This window comes from Cherax quadricarinatus, chromosome 71 (assembly GCF_038502225.1).
Source record: "Cherax quadricarinatus isolate ZL_2023a chromosome 71, ASM3850222v1, whole genome shotgun sequence".
Lineage (NCBI taxonomy): Eukaryota > Metazoa > Arthropoda > Malacostraca > Decapoda > Parastacidae > Cherax > Cherax quadricarinatus.
The window spans coordinates 20,775,474-20,797,648 of NC_091362.1; the positions used below are offsets into that span (position 1 = coordinate 20,775,474).

Consider the following 22,175-nt stretch of genomic DNA (forward strand, 5'->3'; position numbering starts at 1 on the left):
TCGTTCTCACCGAACCAGACCTCAGACGCCGATGGTGCCTAGAAGCCTCACTAATCGCCGTCACCGACACTATAGAACGCAACACTGGAAACTACAAAATTTCAAAAACATTGGCATACATGATACTTAAGCACCACCAACCCAACAACACAGGAGTCACATGATTTCAATGTCTACCCGTCCTCATCATAGGCAGAGGTTGTTTTGATAAGGACCTGCCTCACATGGGCCAGTAGGCCTTCTACAGTGTTCCTCCATTCTTATGTTCTTATGACATTCCTCAGGTCACGTGCGTCACACCTCACTCTCCGCCTATATATATAATGCCTTTCTACCTCTGTATGTTAGAAGTGATCAAGGTCCCAGGACCGAAACGTTTTCTAATAAATATGTCATAGTGTTTGCTTACGTGTCTTTCTAAACCATGGTGACATTACACATCCCTGTCTAAGACCTACTTTTACCGGGAAGTAGTCTCCCTCTCTTCTACACACCCTAACCTGAGCCTCACTATCCTCATAAAAACTCTTTACAGCATTTAATAACTTACCACCTATTCCATATACTTGCAACATCTGCCACATTGCTACTCTATCCACTCTTATCATATGCCTTTTCTAAATCCATAAATGCAATAAAAACTTCCCTACCTTTATCTAAATACTGTTCACATATATGGTTCAATGTAAACACTTGATCTACACATCCCCTACCCACTCTGAAACCTCCTTGTTCATCCGCAATCCTACATTCTGTCTTACCTCTAATTCTTTCAATTATAACCCTACCGTACACTTTTCCTGGTATACTCAGTAAACTTATTCCTCTATAATTTTTACAGTCTCTTTTGTCCCCTTTCCCTTTATATAAAGGGACTATACATGCTCTCTGCCAATCCCTAGGTACCTTTCCCTCTTTCATACATTTATTAAACAAAAGTACCAACCACTCCAACCCTATATCCCCCCCTGCTTTTAACATTTCTGTTATGATCCCATCAGTTCCAGCTGCTTTACCCCCTTTCATTCTACGTAATGCCTCACGTACCTCCCCCACACTTACATTCTGCTCTTCTTCACTCCTAAAAGATGGTATACCTCCCTGACCAGTGCATGAAATTACTGCCTCTCTTTCTTCCTTAAGCCTTTCAGGGTCCGTCCCGTAGATCTACGGCTTTACGTTCAGGGTCCAAACCGTAGATCTATGTCATGAGCTCAGCTCACTCTGATAAACTGTGAGTGGTACATTTGGGCCTAGATATGAGAGAATACATCTATGTGGTATGTGTGCACCACATAAAACAGATCCTGCAGCACACTGTGTATAATGAGAGAAAAAAACTGAAATCATGATTTTTTTTATTAAAACAGCGACTTTGCAGTGTTTTTTCGTATGTTTTTTATAATTGTATTTGCGATTTCTTGGTCTCATTTGATAGAATGGAAGACATATTACAGAAATAGAGATGATTTTGATTAGTTTTAGCACTGGAAATGGCTTGAAACTGAGCTCAAAGTAGCAGAAATGTTAAATTTTTGCCGATATTCAAGAGTAAACAAACGACCTCACACGTCTAATACACGCCAGCTGGTGGGTCTGATATGCATTCACAAATATGGTGATGATATTTATACAATTATTACAGTATTACATAACAGTAAATCTACTATTTTTTGGTGTGAATAAAAATTCATTATGTGAATAAAAAATCAAAATGGAATTTATTTGTAAAGCCTCAAAACATAACTAATGAACAGAGGAAATGTTAGTTTAGTTCCAGGAATACCTACATTGTTTATTCTGGACCCTATTTTGAAATTGGAATATTTTGAACTTTGTGTTAAATTGGCCAAATTAACAATTTCCGATCACTTTAATTTGTAGTTGAAACAGTTGACTTGGCGATTTCTTGTGCTCAATCGATAGAATAGAAGTAATACTAGTGAAATAGCTAAGAATTTGGTTGACTGGAATAATGTAATTGTCCTAAAATGGAGTCAAAGTCGGCAAAATCGCCGATTCGTAAATATCGCTGACACATCAAAATTCGCGAGAGCATAATTTCGTCAATTTTCCATCAAATTTCGTACTTTTTGTTTTATTACCTTCACAAAAAGATTCTCTACCATTTCATAAGAAAAAAAATAAATTTTTTTTTTTTTTTTAAATTCTTGGACACTGGGGCACCACTTCAGATTTGGGCCTTGGACCCTGAAGGGGTTAACATTTAAAAGTTCCTCAAAATATTCTCGCCATCTACCTAATACCTCCATCTCCTCATCTACTAACTCCCCTACTCTGTTTTTAACTGACAAATCCATACTTTCCCTAGGCTTTCTTAACTTGTTTAAGTCACTCCAAAATTTTTTCTTATTTTCATTAAAATTTCTTGACAGTGCCTCTCCCACTCTATCATCTGCTCTCCTTTTGCACTCTCTCACCACTCTCTTTACCTTTCTTTTACTCTCCATATACTCTGCTCTTCTTATAACACTTCTGCTTTGTAAAAACCTCTCATAAGCTACCTTTTTCTCTTTTATCACACCCTTTACTTCATCATTCCACCAATCACTCTTTCCTCCTGCCCCCACCCTCCTATAACCACAAACTTCTGCCCCACATTCTAATACTGCATTTTTAAAACTATTCCAACCCTCTTCAACCCCCCCCCACTACTCATCTTTGCACTAGCCCACCTTTCTGCCAATAGTCGCTTATATCTCACCCGAACTTCCTTCTCCCTTAGTTTATACACTTTCACCTCCCTCTTACTTGTTGTTGCCACCTTCCTCTTTTCCTATCTACCTCTTACTCTAACTGTAGCTACAACTAAATAATGATCCGATATATCAGTTGCCCCTCTATAAACATGTACATCCTGGAGCCTACCCATCAACCTTTTATCCACCAATACATAATCTAATAAACTACTTTCATTACGTGCTACATCATACCTTGTATATTTATTTATCCTCTTTTTCATAAAATATGTATTACTTATTACCAAATCTCTTTCTACACATAGCTCAATTAAAGGCTCCCCATTTACATTTACCCCTGGCACCCCAAATTTACATGTACAAGCATATATATACACACCCCTCTGGGTTTTCTTTTATTTTCTTTCTAGTTCTTGTTTATTTCCTCTTATCTCCATGGGGAAGTGGAACAGAATTCTTCCTCCATAAGCCATGCGTGTTGTAGGAGGCAACTAAAATGCCGGGAGCAAGGGGCTAGTAACCCCTTCTCCTGTATAAATTACTAAATTTAAAAAGAGAAACGTTCGTTTTTCTTTTCGGGCCACCACCCTGCCTTGGTGGGGTATGGCTGGTTTGTTGAAAAAAAAAAATTATAGATTTGATATGGTATCCCTTTTCTCATGGGGCTGACCATATGCATACAACATATATGGTAGTCCATATAGACACATAAAAGGTCTGTAGTTTTCAGAGCACTAATGTCTTTCATTCATATGATACAGCTATGAAAAAATGACAATAATATTATGAACAGTTGCACACTCATTTCTTAAGTGATCTGTGAGGATCTCATGTATTTTCGTTGGAAAAAACATAGGCCATAGGATAGTCTAGCTTGGCACCTTCAGACAGATTATTGCTACTTGGAAAGGTGTTACCATTCAGACCATTAAAATTAGAAATGAAAATAATGGACAAGAACAAATGAAGAAGCCACAATGAAATCAGTGTTATCAGTGTCAAACCAAACTAACCCAGTGAGACAACCAAATTAGTGAATGTTAGAAAATACACAGAAAATTTATCATAAATTACAGTGAAAGCATGTTTGCTACCACCTAGGTATAAGGCATGAACAAAATCAATTAGAGCTGAAGGTATTGCATTTTAGATGGCAAGAGTTTCTTGAAAGTCAACCAATACATAGTGGTCCAGTTGTTTTAATCTGGTATTTACATGAATGGAATAAAACATATAGCAAAAAACAAGCTCCAGAAAACATCTTATTTTTTAATTGTTTTTTATTAACACATTGGTCGTTTCCCACCGAGGCAGGGTGACCCAAAACAGAAGAAACACTCATCATCATTCAGTCCATTGTCTTGCCAGAGTTGCACCTACACTACAATTCAAAAATTCCAATATCTCCACCTCTCCTTCAGAGCACATGCACTGTATTTTAAAGAAAATGAATACAAAAACAAATAGCTGTCAGTAGAGGAGATGGTGGGTTATTTTATCTGCTTAACCCTTTGACTGTCGCGGTCGTATATATACATCTTACGAGGTACCGTGTTTAATGTATATATACTCATAAATTCTAGCGGCTTCAAATCAAGCAGGAGAAAGCTGGTAGGCCCCACATGTGAGAGAATGGGTCTGTGTGGTCAGTGTGCACCATATAAAAAAAATCCTGGAGCACACAGTACATAATGAGAAAAAAAAAAAACTCCGACCATTTTTTTAATTAAAATGCCGACTTTGTGGTCTATTTTCGTCTAGTATTTATGGTTGTATTCTCGTTTTCTTGATCTCATTTGATAGAATGGAAAATATATTATAGAAATAGAGGTGATTTTGATTGATTTTACTTTAAAAAGAACCTGGAAATGGAGCTCAAAGTAGGGGAAATGTTTGATTTTTGCCGATGTTCAAAAGTAAACAAATGATGTCATTGTCCAATAAATGTCCAACTAGCTATTCTAATATGCAGTCATGAATAGGTTGATGTTATTTATACAATTATTACAGTATTGCAGTAGTCTGCATAACAGTAAATCTTCTATTTTTTGTTTCAATAAAAATTCAAAATAGAAAGCAAGAGCAATATCAGAGGGGTCTGGAGACATGACAGATGAACAAAGAAAATGTTGTTTTAGAGCCAGGAATGTCTGCATTGTTCATTCTGGACCTTATTTTGAAATTGTCATATTTTTTAATTTTCGTGTAATTGGCCAAATTGCAAATTTCTGACCACGTTGTTGGGTAGTTGAAATTGGTAAATGGGCAGTTTCTTGTACTCAATCGATAGAAAAAACGGAGTTCTAAAGAAATAGCTGTGAGTTTGGTCAACTGGAACAATGGAATTAGCCGAAAATAGGGCTCAAAGTGGGCGAAATTGCCGATTTGTAAATATCGCCGAGGTCGCTAACTTCGCGAGAGTGTAATTCCGTCAGTTTTCCATCAAATTTCGTGTTTTTGGTGTCATTACAATCGGGAAAAGATTCTCAATCATTTTATGAGAAAAAATATTTTTTTTTTTTAAATTTTGCAGCACCAGGAGACACCTCAGGATTGGGGGTTGCGACAGTCAAAAGGTTAATGAGAAAATCTGATGATAGAAATTTTCAGTGATTTGTATAATATAGCTATATAAATCCATGAATCACCATATTTGTTTGGTTAAATAGTACACATGTATGTAATTTGTAAAGTAGTAAATCATTATATTTTGCATAAAGTAGTTAGCCTGATTTATTATTTACTGGCATTTCAGAAACTTGTCCTCCCTGCTGCCATCAAAGGTCGAATGGATGTCATTGGAGCTGCTGAGACTGGCAGTGGGAAAACTCTTGCATTTGGCATTCCCATTATACATGGGATTCTTGTGGATAAAAAGAATGAGGCAGAGCACTTGCAAGAAGATGAAGAAGATAGCGGTGTTGAGAATAGCGATAATGAGTTACAAGAGAATTCAATGACTGAAGAAAAAATCTTGGAGAACAGTGAAAATTCTGAGGAGCGCAATGATGTAGCCCAAGATTTATCTATAGATGAAGAGGATGAAGCAGCAGAGGAGGGAAGTTCTGGGGACAATAGTGACATTAATGATTTCCAGGATGATAAACTCAGTGAAATAAATTCTGAAGATAAAAGTTTTGGCTGCGTGAGAGTTGTAGACAATGTTGATTTTGACTTTCCTGAGGCAAAAATGGCTTTTGAAAAAGCTAAGGGTTCCCAGAATAAGCTCAGAGCGCTCATCATAACACCAACTCGGGAACTTGCCATTCAGGTAATTGGTTAAAGTTCGTTATTTACTACTTTACTAATACTTTAGTTCAAGGAGTTCCTTGACATGGTGAAGGGGTTTTGATCCAAGAAATCTGAGCATTCTGGGATGAATATATGTTTTATTTCTTGTTTTACTAGAATTTTATTCCATATATTGATCCTCCACATCTGTGGAGCACACCATTATGTTTCTCGGTTTCTTGCGACACTGTGCTGTAGGGCTGCATCTTGTCTTGCCAAAATGATGCTGATCTGGTTGAAGGCATTAGAATAGGAAGATAAAGAAAGGCAAAATATAGTAAGGACTAATTGGAAATTTCAAGATGAGTAAAAACTGAAAGTTGTTGAAAATTTCATGTTTTTTTTTTTTTTTGTGTGTGTGCACTCACATATTTATTGAGGCACATTTATTGTGACTCGTGCATTCATGCGTCTCCATAAATATTGCTGTAATCTGCTTAAGAAAGAATGAACACATTATGAATGAAATTGTATACTGTAATTATTTTTCAATTTAAGGTTCGTGTGCCAAATGAAAAAATTAAAAATGGCCACCAAGAAAAACAATAATCACAGCTGTTTGTTGAATGTCCTTCAGTAAAAAACATTGAATAATCTAATCATGTGGATTATGAAACAATTCCCATGGAGAAACGAGTTAGAATCTTTGTCCCGTAACTATATGGGGTCGTACATCACAGGAAAAAGTTTGCATATCTTTCAGTGGCATGCTACCTTGGTGGGAAGCTGTATGTAATTGTGTTAAAAAAAGTTATTATTACTGTACATAAGGTGGACCGTAGCCTGGTAGGCAATGCTCTCGCTTCACACACTGTCCATGGTTCAGTCCCTGGCAAAGGTAGAAATATTGGGCATGTTTCCTTACACCTGTTGTCCTGTTCACCTAGCAAGCAAGTAGGTACCTGGGTGTTAGTTGACTGGTGTGGGTTACATCCTGGGGGACAAGATTGAGGACCTCAATGGAAATAAGACTCAGACAGTTCCTCGATGATGCACTGCCTTTCTTGGGTTATCCTGAGTGGCTAACCCTCCAGGGTTAAAAATCCGAACAAAATCTTATCTCTTATTGCAGTTGAGTACTTCACTGAGAATAATATTTTGAGATACTGTATAATGCCTTCATTTCCTTTTAGGTTAAAAGTCATTTGGCAGCAGTATTAGTCCATACTGATATACAAATAGTCGTTGTTATGGGTGGCGTGTCACTTCAAAAGCAAGAGCGTTTACTTAACCGTGGTCCAGAAATTGTGATTGGGACTCCAGGACGTCTTTGGGAATTGATTGATCAAGGCAATAAACACCTCATTCAGGTCCCAGATATTCGGTGAGTAGTAGTGTGTCAAAATTTTCATTAGGCTAGGTTAGATATTACATTTAATATAAATTAAGGAGATTGCATATCATTTTAATTATGTGAATGCTGTATATTTGTTATTGCTGTACTGAAAATAATATTTTTTTTTTTTAAATTTAGTGTATTTTAATGCAGTGTGTCGCTAAATATTTTCTCACCTTCAATTTTCCTGTAATTTAATAATTTTTCATTCTTTCTGGGTGAGTGCTTCCTCACCATTACAAGTGAGGAATTTTAATGGATTCACTCCTTGACAGTTACCTGGCTATAGATGAAACTGATCGTATGGTTGAGCGGGGACACTTCCAAGAGTTAACGCAACTCCTGGAATTGATAAACAGCAACGAATCCGCTAAGAAAGCACGGCAGACTTTTGTCTTCTCTGCAACCCTTTCCATTGTTCACACTGTACCCAAGAGGCTGAGCATGAAGACGAAAGTTAGTGTTACTGGTTGTTGCACAGATAACCCACATATAGGAGAAAGAAACGTGTGATGACATTTTGGACCAACTTGGACCATTAAGTAATCACACTGACACACGAAAGTGTGTAAGTCCCTGTCCTCCTCCTGTATATATACACTGACTCCCTTACCTTCGTGTATTAGTGACTCATTTCGTCATAAGTTTCTTTCTCCAATATGTGGCTTATTTGTGTATTGTTCCAGCCACAGTATTATGCATTTTTGTTTTTTACTACTTGTTGAGTTTTGTATTTTCATACTTTTGTCAGTCAATTTACATAGCAGCTCTCCAAGGAAGTGCTAGCTTTCTTTCATATCAGTAATAAAATGGAAACCTGTTTAACTTTTTTTGCACTCTGAGAAGACTACAAGTTGTGAACATCATAAGGTAAACATGTGATTATTGATTTACAGACTTGAAAAAACATCATTTGTACTATTACATTGTTGGTTTTATAGTGCACAGTATTGATCTTAGCCCACTTTTTTTTTTATCTCATTAGCCATCTCCTGCCAAGGCAGGGTGACCCAAGGAAGATAACACATTTGTCATCATTCATTCAACTGCAGTTTTTCCAGAAGTGTTCTGACATCATAGTCAGATTACCTTCCAACTGTCATATCCTCACCTCACCTTCAGAATGCAGGCTCTGCCTTTCCCACCTCCACGACTCGAGTTCAGCTGATCAGTATTTCTGAATCCCTTCATAAAAGTTAGGTTAGATTAACAACCAAAAATTAAGCAGTTCTAATGTAATAAAAATCATTAAACTGTCAAATATGAATTTTCTAGTATCGGTGAAAGATTTATCAAGGAAATTCTGAGATGACGCTTAATGATCTGTACTCTGCAAAAAAAATCAGTGTTGTGGTATAGGGACACAGTTGCTTTTTCAATTGTTTTTAATTCATTTATAAAAACTTTTTCATAATATAAACTTTTTCATAGGGGAGTGGATTGCACAATTCACTTTTCATCTTTACTTTCCTGAATGCTCCTTAAATCTGTTAATTTTCTTTCCAGTTTTTAGAAAAAAAGGTGAAAATCCAAGATCAAGGAGGTGGTTACCCCTTTTCTACATGAAATAACTGTAAAGAAATTGAAGGAAGTTTTGAAAGTTGGTTTGAATGCGCATGAATGTAATGTGGATTTTAAGAAATGACTGTCGATGTTATGAATGAAAGGAAGCTGGTTTAAACGAAGCTTTAAGGTTTGGGAACTTCTGAAGGGAAAGGATTTTAAGGAGTTAAGTTGTACGTATTTGAGAGACCAAGTGCTAAGGCCTTGTGTCTTGTAATCCTGGAAGATCAGTTGTGAAAGGAAAATATTGTGAGGTGTATAAAACTTTAAATTTAAGAACTTCTTATATGAAGGCAAAAAGGTTTGTTAAGTGGGTAGTAATCACTCATTTATACAACTGGAGATGGGAGTAATGTAGAGAAGAGAGAGAAATTCAATATCAATAAACACAATTATATTTATATTTCAGACAGTGAAAATGACATCTGAACTCAAAATTGACCAGTTAGCGAAGATAATTGGAGTCAAACCAGATCCAAAGGTAGTTGATTTAACACGCAAGTTTGGAACGGCTGAAAGTTTAACAGAGGCCAGAATTACCTGCAATAAGGTAACTATTGTTGTTGCTAAATGCAGTAATTTTTATTGCAAATATTGTTTTATGCATTCAAGAGGTTGCTTACCCATTAGTTATGTACTGCTTTTGTTTTATGTTCATAAAATAATTTTTTAATATATATTTAATATATAATCTGACAATTGGCCTTTTATATATGTAAAGTAGTTCCCTATATACTGTTATCTGTTTTTGCTTTTCACTAACATGATTTTTTCTATGTTTATTCTCTCTTTTATTTTGCAGTGCTGAGTTCATGACAGTTGTGTAGTATCACTTAAGTTAACCAATTACAGCATGGGCAATATTGCTATGAGATTCATCTGTAGAAATCTTGCATAGTGGCCATGGTGAATGTCATTGAGCTGGCACTGTACAGTGGTTGGCACAGTGACATGTTAGTTTTAAGACTGGCTCACCTTGGTTTGAACCCCACCCTTTCACTGAGTTAGTTACAGCCATACTGCAGCCTGGTCTCTTATAAATCTCCTTTATGTAGTTTAATTTTTGAAAATGCATTTGAAAAAGTACATCCAAAATTGAAAAGCACATGAAAAGGTCTTCATTGTTTTTAACACTGGCTGTCTCCCACCAAGGCAGGGTGACCTGAAGAAACACTTTCACCATCATTCACACTATCACTGTCTTGCGAGAGGTGCGCGTAGATACATTTCAAATGTCTTCACAGTATCCGCTATTTCATTGCAGATGTACCTTTTTAATCACATTTACAAAATCTCACGCTATACAAAGGAGCTTTTAAGAAAGATTGCTGTATTATGATTTTGTGAGTCGGGCATCAAACTGTAGAGCCCTCAAAAATACTCATAAGAGGTACTGTATTTCACTGGTATGCATTATAATCAATGTTTTTTTGTTGTTGCAGGAGGAGAAAGACCTATATCTGTACTACTTTCTTAAGTGTTATCCTGGGCGTACTTTAGTCTTCTGCAACAGCATTGACTGTGTACGCAGGCTGCAGAACCTTTTCACTCTGTTGCAGTGTCACCCACAGGTTTGTAATCTTTGTTGAAAACAATATAGTTGCTACAGTTTGTATTGTTCAAATTGATTAAAATTAGTGGGAGGGTGACCCAAAAAAGAAGAAATATTTTCATGATCACTCACTCCACTGTCTTGCCAGAGGCATGCTGTACTACAGTTCAGATGCCTCTCCAAGCTGCAGTGACCCCACATTATTATTAATAATTATTATTATTAAGTATTGCTCAGTATTATTATTAAGTATTATTAGTCAGAGTAGGTAGTAGGTTGGTAGACAGCAACCACCCAGGGAGGTACTACCGTCCTGCCAAGTGAGTGTAAAACGAAAGCCTGTGATTGTTTTACATGATGGTAGGATTGCTGATGTCTTTTGTCTGTCTCATAAATATGCAAGATTACAGGCATGTCTTGCTACTTCTACTTACACTTAGGTCACACTACACATACATGTACACATTTATTTATACACACTCATCTGAGTTTTCTTTGATTTTATCTTAATAGTTCTTGGTCTTATTACTTTTCCTTTTATATCCATGGGGAAGTGGAATAAGAATCTTTCCTCCGTAAGCCATGCGTGTTGTAAAAGTCAACTAAAATGCCGGGAACAATGGGCTAGTAACCCCTTTTCCTGTAAAGATTACTAAAAAGAATAAGAAGAAAATTGTTTTCTTTCTTTTTTGGGTCACCCTGCCTCGGTGGGAGACGGCCGAATTTTTTAAAAAAAAAAAAAAAAAATTATTAGTCAGAGGGCTGAAGAGGGTTTGTTGAGGTGGTTTGGTCATTTAGAGAGAATGGATCAAAGTAGAATGACATGGAGGGGAAGGACGGCGGGGTAGGGGTCGTCCTCGAAAAGGTTGGAGGGAGGGGGTAAAGGAGGTGTTGTGGGCGAGGGGTTTGGACTTCCAGCAAGTGTGCATGAGCGTGTTAGATAGGAGTGAATGGAGACAAATGGCATTTGGGACCTGACGATCTGTTGGAGTGTGAGCAGGGTAATATTTAGTGAAGGGATTCAGGGAAACCGGTTATTTTATATAACTGGACTTGAGTCCTGGAAATGGGAAGTACAATGCCTGCACTCTAAAGGAGGGGTTTGGGATATTGGCAGTTTGGAGAGATACAGTGTGTATTTTTATACGTATATACTTCTAAGCTGTTGTATTCTGGGCACCTCTGCAAAAGCAGTGATTATGTGCGAGTGAGGTGAAAGTGTTGAATGATGATGAAAGTATTTTCTTTTTGGGGATTTTCTTTCTCTTTGGGTCACCCTGCCTCGGTGGGAGACGGCCGACTTGTTGAAAAAAAAAAAATTATTTTCTCCATGGGGAGATAATACTTACGGCGTTTTAGTCATAAGAGGCGACTAAAATGCCCGGAGCAAAGGGTTAGTAACCCCTTCTCCTTTATACATTACTCAAGTTAAAAAGAAACTTTTCTTTTTCTTTTTAGGTCTCCCTGCCTCAGTGGGATACGGCCAGTTTGATAAAAAATAAAATTAGTATTACTATTTTTTATATATATTACACTCAACTTGTTGGTTTTCAGAACCATTTTCATCACACCTGTAACCAATATTCATTTCATTCCATTTCAGGAAGTGCATAGGTATCACAATTCATTTTCTTGTTTTTTATAACACACCGGTTGTCTCTCACCGAGGTTGGGTGACCCAAAAAAAGAGGAAACTCATTCACGGTCATTCATTCAATCGCTGTCTTGCCAGAAAAGTGCAACATCCTCATTTGTCCCTGTAACTCATATGATTCTGAGAGTCATAGCACCCCCACTTATGCTTCAGATTGCCAGCACTTAACCTGGATTGTTTTTTACAGTCACTTCATGCATCAATGCAACAAAAGCAGCGTCTTAAGAGTTTAGAGCGGTTTTCAAGTAACCCTCATGCCCTGCTGTTAGCCACAGATGTTGCTGCCCGGGGTCTGGACATACCAAGCATTCAGCATGTCATCCATTATCAAGTGCCTAGAACAGCTGAGGTAATTAATTAATACCTTTTAAGGGCAAAGTGAAAAGTAATTACTGGAATAAATTGTAAAAATCTTAAAAATGATTTCTGTATGTTAAAAATGCTGAAATTGAATGGTAACTTGTGTATTAATTTTTACAAAGGGACTAATGATGTGCATATACTTTGCTGCATATATTTTTTTTTCATTCACTATTACACACATGGTGAATATCATTAATGTTCATTAGGGATTTGGCTGTTCTAGTCATTTTTATTTTGTGCCTGAATGTGCAGAGATTATCATGATGCAGAATTTGTGGAGAAATCAATGGAGAAGTATATAAATCTCCAAAGGTATTGCTCATATCAGAATAAAATGTTGCATTCAGTGCTATTTCATAACACTACATCTTTGTTGAGGTCATTCCACTTCCTAACCACCCTGAGAATGAAGAAATTCTTCTTGACATCCCTGTAGTTCATTGTGTCTAACTTACAGCTGTGCCCCCAAGTCCCTTATTTCTACCTCTGAAGCAGCCTGTCTCTGTTTAGTCTCTCAGTTCCTCTTGAGTATATTGTATGTTGCTATACTGTCTTCCCTGGTCCTTCTGTCCTCCAGTGGTGTTAGATTTCTTTCTGTTAGCCCCTCTCTGCACCTCATATTCCTTAGCTCTGGAACTAGTTCGTGCATACTTTGCATTTTCTCCAGGTTCTTAATGTGCTTTCTCAGGTGTGGGTTCCATGTTGGTGTGTGCATTTAGTGCTGTGCATATTTTGTGTTAGAGTGTATATTATGTTAAGAACATAAGAACATAAGAAATGAGGAACACTGCAGCAGGCCTGTTGGCCCATACTAGGCAGGTCCTTTGTTAGTGAGATAAATTGTAAAGGACCTGCCTAGTATGGGCCAACAGGCCTGCTGCAGTGTTCCTCATTTCTTATGTTCTTATGTTCTTAACATAATATACACTCTAACACAAAATATGCACAGCACTAAATGCACACACCAACATGGAACCCACACCTGAGAAAGCACATTAAGAACCTGGAGAAAATGCAAAGTATGCACGAACTAGTGTGCTCTAATGTGCAAGTCCCACTCAAATCCAACCCTTCCCACTCATGTACTTTTTTTTTTTTTTTTTTTTTTTTTTTTTTTTTTTTTTTTCAACAAGTCGGTCGTCTCCCACCGAGGCAGGGTGACCCAAAAAAGAAAGAAAATCCCCAAAAAGAAAATACTTTCATCATCATTCAACACTTTCACCACACTCACACATTATCACTGCTTTTGCAGAGGTGCTCAGAATACAACAGTTTAGAAGCATATACGTATAAAGATACACAACATATCCCTCCAAACTGCCAATATCCCAAACCCCTCCTTTAAAGTGCAGGCATTGTACTTCCCATTTCCAGGACTCAAGTCCGACTATATGAAAATAACCGGTTTCCCTGAATCCCTTCACTAAATATTACCCTGCTCACACTCCAACAGATCGTCAGGTCCCAAGTATCATTCGTCTCCATTCACTCCTATCTAACACGCTCATGCACGCTTGCTGGAAGTCCAAGCCCCTCGCCCACAAAACCTCCTTTACCCCCTCTTTCCAACCCTTTCAAGGACGACCCCTACCCCTCTTTCCTTTCCCTATAGATTTATATGCTTTCCATGTCATTCTACTTTGATCCATTCTCTCTAAATGACCAAACCACCTCAACAACCCCTCTTCTGCCCTCTGACTTATGCTTTTATTAACTCCACACCTTCTCCTAATTTCCACACTCTGAATTTTCTGCATAATATTTACACCACACGTTGCCCTTAGACAGGACATGTACTTATCCAACCTAAATTTGAAACTACCCAAAGTCCTAGCCTCAATAACCCAACTAGGTAGACTGTTCCACTCATCAACTACCCTATTTCCAAACCAATACTTTCCTATGTCCTTTCTAAATCTAAACTTATCTAATTTAAATCCATTACTGCGGATTCTCTCTTGGAGAGATATCCTCAGGACCTTATTAATATCACCTTTATTAATACCTATCTTCCACTTATACACTTCGATCAGGTCTCCCCTCATTCTTCGTCTAACAAGTGAATGTAACTTAAGAGTTTTCAATCTTTGTTCATAAGGAAGATTTCTAATGCTATGTATTAATTTAGTCATCCTACGCTGAATGTTTTCTATCGAATTTATGTCCATTCTGTAATATGGAGACCAGAATTGAGCTGCATATTTTAGGTGAGGCCTTACTAATGATGTATAAAGCTGCAGTATGACCTCTGGACTTCTGTTGCTTACACTTCTTGATTTAAATCCCAGTAATCTATTTGCCTTATTACGTACGCTTAGGCATTGCTGTCTTGGTTTAAGGTTGCTGCTCACTATAACCCCCAAGTCCTTTTTGCAATCTGTATGGCTAAGTTCTACATCATTTAACTTATAAGTGCTAGGGTTATGGACACTCCCGAGCTTCAGAACCTTGCATTTATCTACATTGAACTGCATCTGCCACTTTTCTGACCAAGAATAGAGTTTGTTTAAATCCTCCTGAAGTTCCCTAACATCTACGTTTGAATCAATTATCCTACCTATCTTTGTGTCATTGGCGAATTTGCTCATATCACTAGTAACACCCTCATCAAGATCATTGATATATATTATAAACAACAACGGGCCCAAGACTGATCCCTGTGGAACGCCACTTGTTACAGATCCCCACTCGGATTTAACCCCATTTATGGACACACTCTGCTTCCTGTCTGTGAGCCATGACTCGACCCATGAGAGCACTTTTCCCCCAATGCCATGAGCTGCCACTTTCTTTAACAGTCTTTGGTGCTGAACTCTATCAAAAGCCTTACTAAAATCTAAGTAAATAATATCAAATTCTTTATCGTGGTGAGAATTGCATTTAATGTCGTTATGTATCTGTTTAGGGTAACTTGTCTTGTAATACAAGTGTGACTGATTTCTTGGTGATTAACTGTGAGCCTTACTAAAGTGCTAATTTGTGTTTCTGTCTCATGCTTAATAAAGAAGAGAGTGTTGATATATAATTAGGTCACTAACCATACCCCCGGCCGGGATTGAACCCGCGGTCATAGAGTCTCAAAACTCCAGCGACTCTATGACCGCGGGTTCAATCCCGGCCGGGGGTATGGTTTGTTTGCAATCGTGTCATTATGATTTCTTGAGTCATTAGGTCACTTGGAGGTAAATATAGTGTAATTTTTGTGTTTGGGTACAGTGTATCAGTATATGTAACCATTATCTTTTCTTCTTCATATATGTTGAATGACTCTTATGTGCCTTATAAATCTTCTTCTTTCAACAAACTGGCTGTATCCCACCATGCCTTAAGAATATAAAATTAAAAAAACTCATGAACACTATCCAGCTGTTACTAGGTTTATTCCAGATATAGTTTAGGAACCCACAACCAATATTTTAAACTACGAGATCATAAGGTCTACTTGTTATTATTCATTCATCATGTTTTTCACTCTGTTTCTTAAAATCACTTCTTATTTATTATATTTTTTTTTTTTTACATATTTTGAAATGTCCACAGTCAAGCTTTTAACTTTTCATGTTAATAGTTAAATAGACATATTTTTTTTTCCTTTGACATCACTTCAACTCAGTTTGCTCTAGTTTCTTTATAAATGTTATGACTGTGATTAAATGTGCATGTGGTGCATTTTGTGACCTGAATTTTTGTTTAGTCTTCACATTGTTCAGATTTTTTGCAAAATATACAGCACTACAAATTAAAGAGATGAAAGGATAATGAAATAAAATAGTTTTATTGATATTTTTATTGTCCAACATAATTAAACATAGTTAATTTCACATGGCAGACATACATCCATCGTAGCGGTCGTACTGCCCGTGCCCATCAGGAGGGGCTGAGCATTCTTCTTATCGAGCCAGAAGAGTTGAAGAAGTACCATCAACTGTGCAATACACTCAACCGGGCCACAGATTTGCCTCCATTCCCGGTTGACACAAGTATTATGAGTCAGGTAAAGAAACGACTCAACTTGGCTCGTACAATAGAAAAAATGGAATATACGCTCCGCAAGGCTCATGCTGAGGAGGACTGGTTCAGGAGGGCTGCAGAGGAAGCTGAATTGCTTGTTGAAGAGTAAGTGAGATTACTAGCTCTAGCATTTACAAAATATTTATTGTATATCACTAATAAAACAGAGCACTGCATCTTGTGTACTAATGAACAATGTTTCAAATGTTCATGGTAGCAAAATATTGTACTAGTTTATGGATTGCTTTGGCTACTGTGCTCATTTCATTTCTTTTTTATTTTCTGTATTCTGAATTTTTTTTTATTATTACCATTATCTAACTATCCATCCTCCATTATCAATAAAGGCGACACTTAGAATTAATGTTCTTTAATGTGTCTTTAATTTCTGTTTCTTATTGTAGAGATGACCATGATGATGACATTGAGAGAGAAAAATCCATGAAGGCTGCCCGTGAGAGACGTGATCTGCAGAATAAACGTACAATACTGGCAAAAATGCTTGCATTGCCTTTCATTCCGTTGAATTTTTCCGGCAAGTATCCGACTCATACAGGTGCTCTTGTTTTGCCCCACAATCATAGCATCAAGAGCAGCGATACAGATGGGAAGGATTACAGCTCCAGCAAAGCATTATCAATGATGAAAAAGGAATCCAAAGAATTTTCGAAGCTTGTTAAGAGCATAAAGTTAAAGCCCAAAGTAAAGAGAGTGAATAAGAAGAAATTTAAGGGCTTTGAAAAGAGGAAAGAAAAACTTCGAAAAGAGAAGGAAAATTTTTTGAAAGAAAGTAAGATGAAAAATTAAAGAAATAAAGTCTGGTATGATTAACAGATTATTTAAATTTTTTAAATAATCTGTTAATCATACCAGACTTTAATGAGGCTCAATTTATTTAAGTTTATATGTGTTTTATGTAGAATGGAAGTGTTGAGATGAAAAAGTCTAAGTAATAAAAATATGTTTAGAAAATACGTATTGTGTTTGAGATTTGTATCCTTTTCAATATTTTTTTTTTTTTGGTGGGGGGGGGTGTTATATGTATTTTACAAAATATTGATGAGAGCTTTGAGTGTATAGTATGGAAAGTAGACATGAACAGAAATGTCATCAAAACTTCCGAGGAAAGATTATCTGGAGTTTTTATGAACTGACTCCTAACATTCAGTGGCACTGATGGACTGTCTTTGAGATTTTGTTATTTTTGCAGATATTGTGCCACTGTTTCTAACTGGGGCACATCACCTTGCATTGTTGCTCAGTCTGACTTGTTCAAGGGGGGTGCCACGTGCTGATGAAAAGTTAGTACATAATCCAACAAATTAAAACTACCTTCTTTTAATTGCTGTATGACCCTTGTGGGTTTAGCACTTAGTTATTATTATTATAATTCTTTTAATTAACCCCTCAAGGAAGGTTCCTTGATGTTGGTGAGGGGCTCTTGATTTAGGGAATTGGATCTGTGCTCCAGTTCCCCGAATTAAGCCTGAATGCCTTCCACATCCCCCCCCCCCCCCAGGTGCTGTATAATCCTCTGGGTTTAGCGCTTCTCCCTTGATTATAATAATAATAATAATTCTTTTAATTAAACCTGATTATCTTCCATTCTCCAGGCACTATATGACCTCTAAGGCTCTAGCACTTTCCCATGAATATTAATAATGATGCTTTACCAGGAGAAACATTACCCATTTTACCTTCAAGGAAGGTGCCTTGATGCCAGTGGGGAGTTCTTGTTCCAAGGAAAGTGGACATAATCTCCCCTTCCTTGAACCAAACCTGATTGCCTCTCACTCCCCATGTACTGTGTGAAAATTATGGGGCTAACACTTTTCCCTGACTAATAATAGTGTCTCCCTCTATTGACTGCAGCGAGCATTGACTTCCTGGGCCATCAGTCATCTGTGGGATTAGGAATACATGGGTTTAATGCTTTAGGTAAATATTAAAATACTATAAGAATTATTCTTTTTGGTTATAATAATAATTAGAATTATTATTAGAAATGAAGTGATAGCAACCATGAAAGGTCTTCAGTGAAGACTGGACATCTGCAGCCTAATTTTTTTTTTTTTTGTAATTTTTTCTTAATCCAAGAAACTGCAACTATCCTTCCCTTTCTTACATCATGCCTGATTACTCTCCATTACCCTGTATGACCCCTCTGTGTCATACAGTGTTAGAAGGGAGTGAGTGGAAGCCAGTGGTTTTTATGAATGGGTAGGCTGTTGGAGTGTGAGCAAGGTAACATTTATGAATGGTCTCAGGGATACCAGTTACCCAGTCTTGAGTCTTAGAGGTGGGAAGTACAGTGCCTTCACTCTGAAGGAGATGTGGGGATGTTGCAACTCGGAGGATCATCTGAACTCTGATTTTAGCATGTTTCTGGAAAGACAGTGATTGATGGTGACTGTGTTTTCTCTGTTTTTTTCTTTTGAATGTTTACTGAGTCAAATAAGGAAAGGCAGGCATTAGTAAAATATTTCATTCTATAGAAAAAATGTGTTAAAATATGATTTTATTGTATTTTTCAATGTTCCCAAAATGTTTGAGGCATTTTCTGAGATGCTTCAGTTTTTACCTAAAAACCCCCGTAATGGAAATGAAACAGTGAAATACTGATTCTGAAGGAGAGATGTGGATGTTGCAGCCCTGAAGGTGGGAAGTACAGTACATGCACTACAAAGAAGAGGTGGGGATGTTGCAGTCCTTGAGGTGGGAAATACAGTGCCTGCAGTCTGGAGGAGGAGTGAGGATGTTGCAGTGTGGGTGGGCATCTGAACTGTAAAATCAGCATGCCTCAGGCAAGACAGTGACAGAGTGAGTGAAGGTGAAAGTGTTTCTTCTTTTTCAGGACACCCTACCTAGGTGGGAATGGCTGGGGTGTTAAAAAATATCCAATGTGTCTTGGTATTGTAATAGTGTAGGGAGAGCCAGGGAAAGAAGTGAATGCAGGGGAGATCATGGAGACTCAGGAGACACATATGTATGGATGTCAATAAGGGAATCAGATGAGGATATTTATGCAGAGATCATTTAGCACGTAGTTATGATTATAATAATAACATGCAGAGATCATATGGGGAGTATGTCAGGTAAATCGCCTGTTGGATGCATTTGAAGGATGCTATATATGATGCAACTTCTGTTGAGGGACTTAAATTGAGATGAACATGGTTTTGTAGGCCACCAGGAAGCATACTTACTTTGGTCTGCAGGGAACATGACTGTTCAGGTCTGTAGGGCATTTACATGTCTAGGCCTATCGAGGACATAATTACCTATGTCTTCGGGGAATGGAAGTCGGACCTGGCCATATAGATATACAGGGAACACAATGTAGAACTACAGAGTTACCTATATGTGCAGGGAGCTTAATTTTCTAGGTGTGTTAGGAACATGGTCAATTTTGAAAAGAATGAATGGCGGCATCAAGGAGAGAGAAGGGAGACTTAGAGGGGCTTCTGCTCCCCAAAAATTGCCTTAGCCTCCAAATAAAAATAGTAACAATAGTAGCTGTTTCAAAATAAGAGTCTCCTAGTCCCCCTTAGTCACACCTAAGCCCCAGCATAGAAATTCTGGCACCACCCCTGGCAAGAATTACAAAGATAACATCAGATATCCGTTCTTCACTCCCTCCAGTGAGGTTAACACCAGATCCGTCCTTCATGCCCTCCAGTAAGGAAAAAAAGAGGAATAAGACGGCGGTCTACACTGTTTTAATGTACATGTAAAAATCGCACGGGCAAAGTTTCATATGGAATAGACCGATAACTCAGAGTATTATTCCTTCATAATTATAAAGTGTGGTAGGTTTTAAAAAAAGTGATCAGCAGTTAAGCTTATACAATATCCAAAGTGGCATAGCAATAAGTGTCGCAAAAATTATGTCATTTTAAAATATTGGAGTAGGTTATTGTGACATGACTATTATCCCCTATCTTGTAGAGTGGCTGATTGTCACAATAGTATTAAAACACAACTGTATATAACATGCGACTCTGAACACAGTTATGAACATCTCTCTCTCTCTCTCTCTCTCTCTCTCTCTCTCTCTCTCTCTCTCTCTCTCTCTCTCTCTTTATACACATGTGAGGTGAGGTGAACATTTTACAAAAATAACACAACAGGTATATATAAAAAAAATCACCAGTGTTTTATACATGATTATTAATGATTCATCCAAAAGAATTTCTTATAGGTCATACATAAACCATGAATATATATATTTATAATAGCCTGTCAGAGATACAGAGTAGTGGCTGCGACACAACTAACCTGCCAACAATGCTCTCCTTCTCTCACTATTCTCTTAACATCACTTGAGACTTGAGCAAAAAATTTATTAACTCTCTATATAAACAGATGCCATGTGTCTTCAACACACACATATTTATATACAAGTCCTCCCACAAATTTATATATATATATATATATATATATATATATATATATATATATATATATATATATATATATATATATATATATATATATATATATATATATATATATATATATATATATATATATATATATATATATATATATATATATATATATATATATATATATATATATATATATATATATATATATATATATATATATATAATCACAAAAACATATTATATGATCATATATGCAAAATAACCTCGGTGGCAACACAATTGAAAGTTGTTTTTCGGTGATTTCGTTTACATTATTATTATAATCAAAAAGAAGCGCTAAGCCACAAGGGCTATACAGCAATTTCGTTTACAAGAGTTACCATCTTCGGAGAAATATCACTGAATTTGTCCCTTTATTGCACGAAAAAATTTAGTGGACCTTCTGTGTTCTCACTGTTGCTATCCATAATTACCTAATTATTCATGATTTATTATTATTATTATTATTATTATTATTATTATTATTATAAATCTTAAATGTTTCAAAATTCGGTTCTTGTATTTACAAAGTAACGTTACGGATGTATAGATGAACACTTGCATTAATTGGTAAACCCGGCCGGGTCCAGGGAGACACCAAACGCAGCTGTGAATCTAATTTTAACCACACCGTAAACTCTCTCGGTCTACCTACGCTGACTATTTCGTTCCTATGTGATTTGTAGGCTAACAAACAAGCTTTTACAGGCGTTTAATGAATAGGTACGACTGACTTTCGTGCGGCTGATGTGCTGAAGGTTGTCAGTCATCAGCCTCACTAGTTTCCAGGTTGTCAACATGCTGATCAACATATTTGCTATAATATAACTTTAATTTTGAAAGGGGGTGGAGTGGCAAGCCAGTGGAAGGCCTCGGTCAGGTGACCAAAAGCTCCAGCAGTGGGTCATCATATGCCCCTCCTCGGGAAGTACTTATTTCTGTCTCCTGATGAATCTAACCTAACCTAACCTGTTTAAGATGATCCTATGCCACTGGCGACAAGCCTGAGGTCAAAACAGGTAGATAGCCAACTGATCTTTGATATTTGTGACTTATATATATTTCCCATGCCAGGAAGGTGGGCTAAGCATAGCACTATCGTTCTAGATTAGATCACCTTCGAGGTGCCACAGATTTCATCTGTTTCTCTCATCTTTCTGCAAATCGAGACCGGGAGGAAGGTGCCAAGGTGTGGTGTCACTTAGGTTCTGTTGGTGTCCTTGTGGTGCGGCACTGGTGTTTATGTGGTACTGAT

General features: G+C 37.2%; 1 protein-coding gene across 5 annotated transcripts in view; it reads left to right on the forward strand.

Moving 5' to 3' along the window:
* LOC128700369 (ATP-dependent RNA helicase DDX24) overlaps positions 1 to 17,464 on the forward strand; it is a 180,549-nt gene extending 163,085 nt beyond the window's left edge. For all 5 annotated transcript variants that reach the window (XM_053793527.2, XM_053793526.2, XM_053793528.2 and 2 more), the window contains 8 exons: positions 5,476 to 5,991; positions 7,145 to 7,335; positions 7,623 to 7,803; positions 9,320 to 9,460; positions 10,353 to 10,481; positions 12,304 to 12,465; positions 16,309 to 16,595; positions 16,895 to 17,464. In XM_053793527.2, coding sequence (XP_053649502.2) covers positions 5,476 to 5,991; positions 7,145 to 7,335; positions 7,623 to 7,803; positions 9,320 to 9,460; positions 10,353 to 10,481; positions 12,304 to 12,465; positions 16,309 to 16,595; positions 16,895 to 17,297 — 2,010 coding nt within the window. In that variant the 3' untranslated portion in view covers positions 17,298 to 17,464. The remainder of the gene's footprint in view (positions 1 to 5,475; positions 5,992 to 7,144; positions 7,336 to 7,622; positions 7,804 to 9,319; positions 9,461 to 10,352; positions 10,482 to 12,303; positions 12,466 to 16,308; positions 16,596 to 16,894) is intronic.
* The last annotated feature ends 4,711 nt before the right edge of the window (positions 17,465 to 22,175 follow it).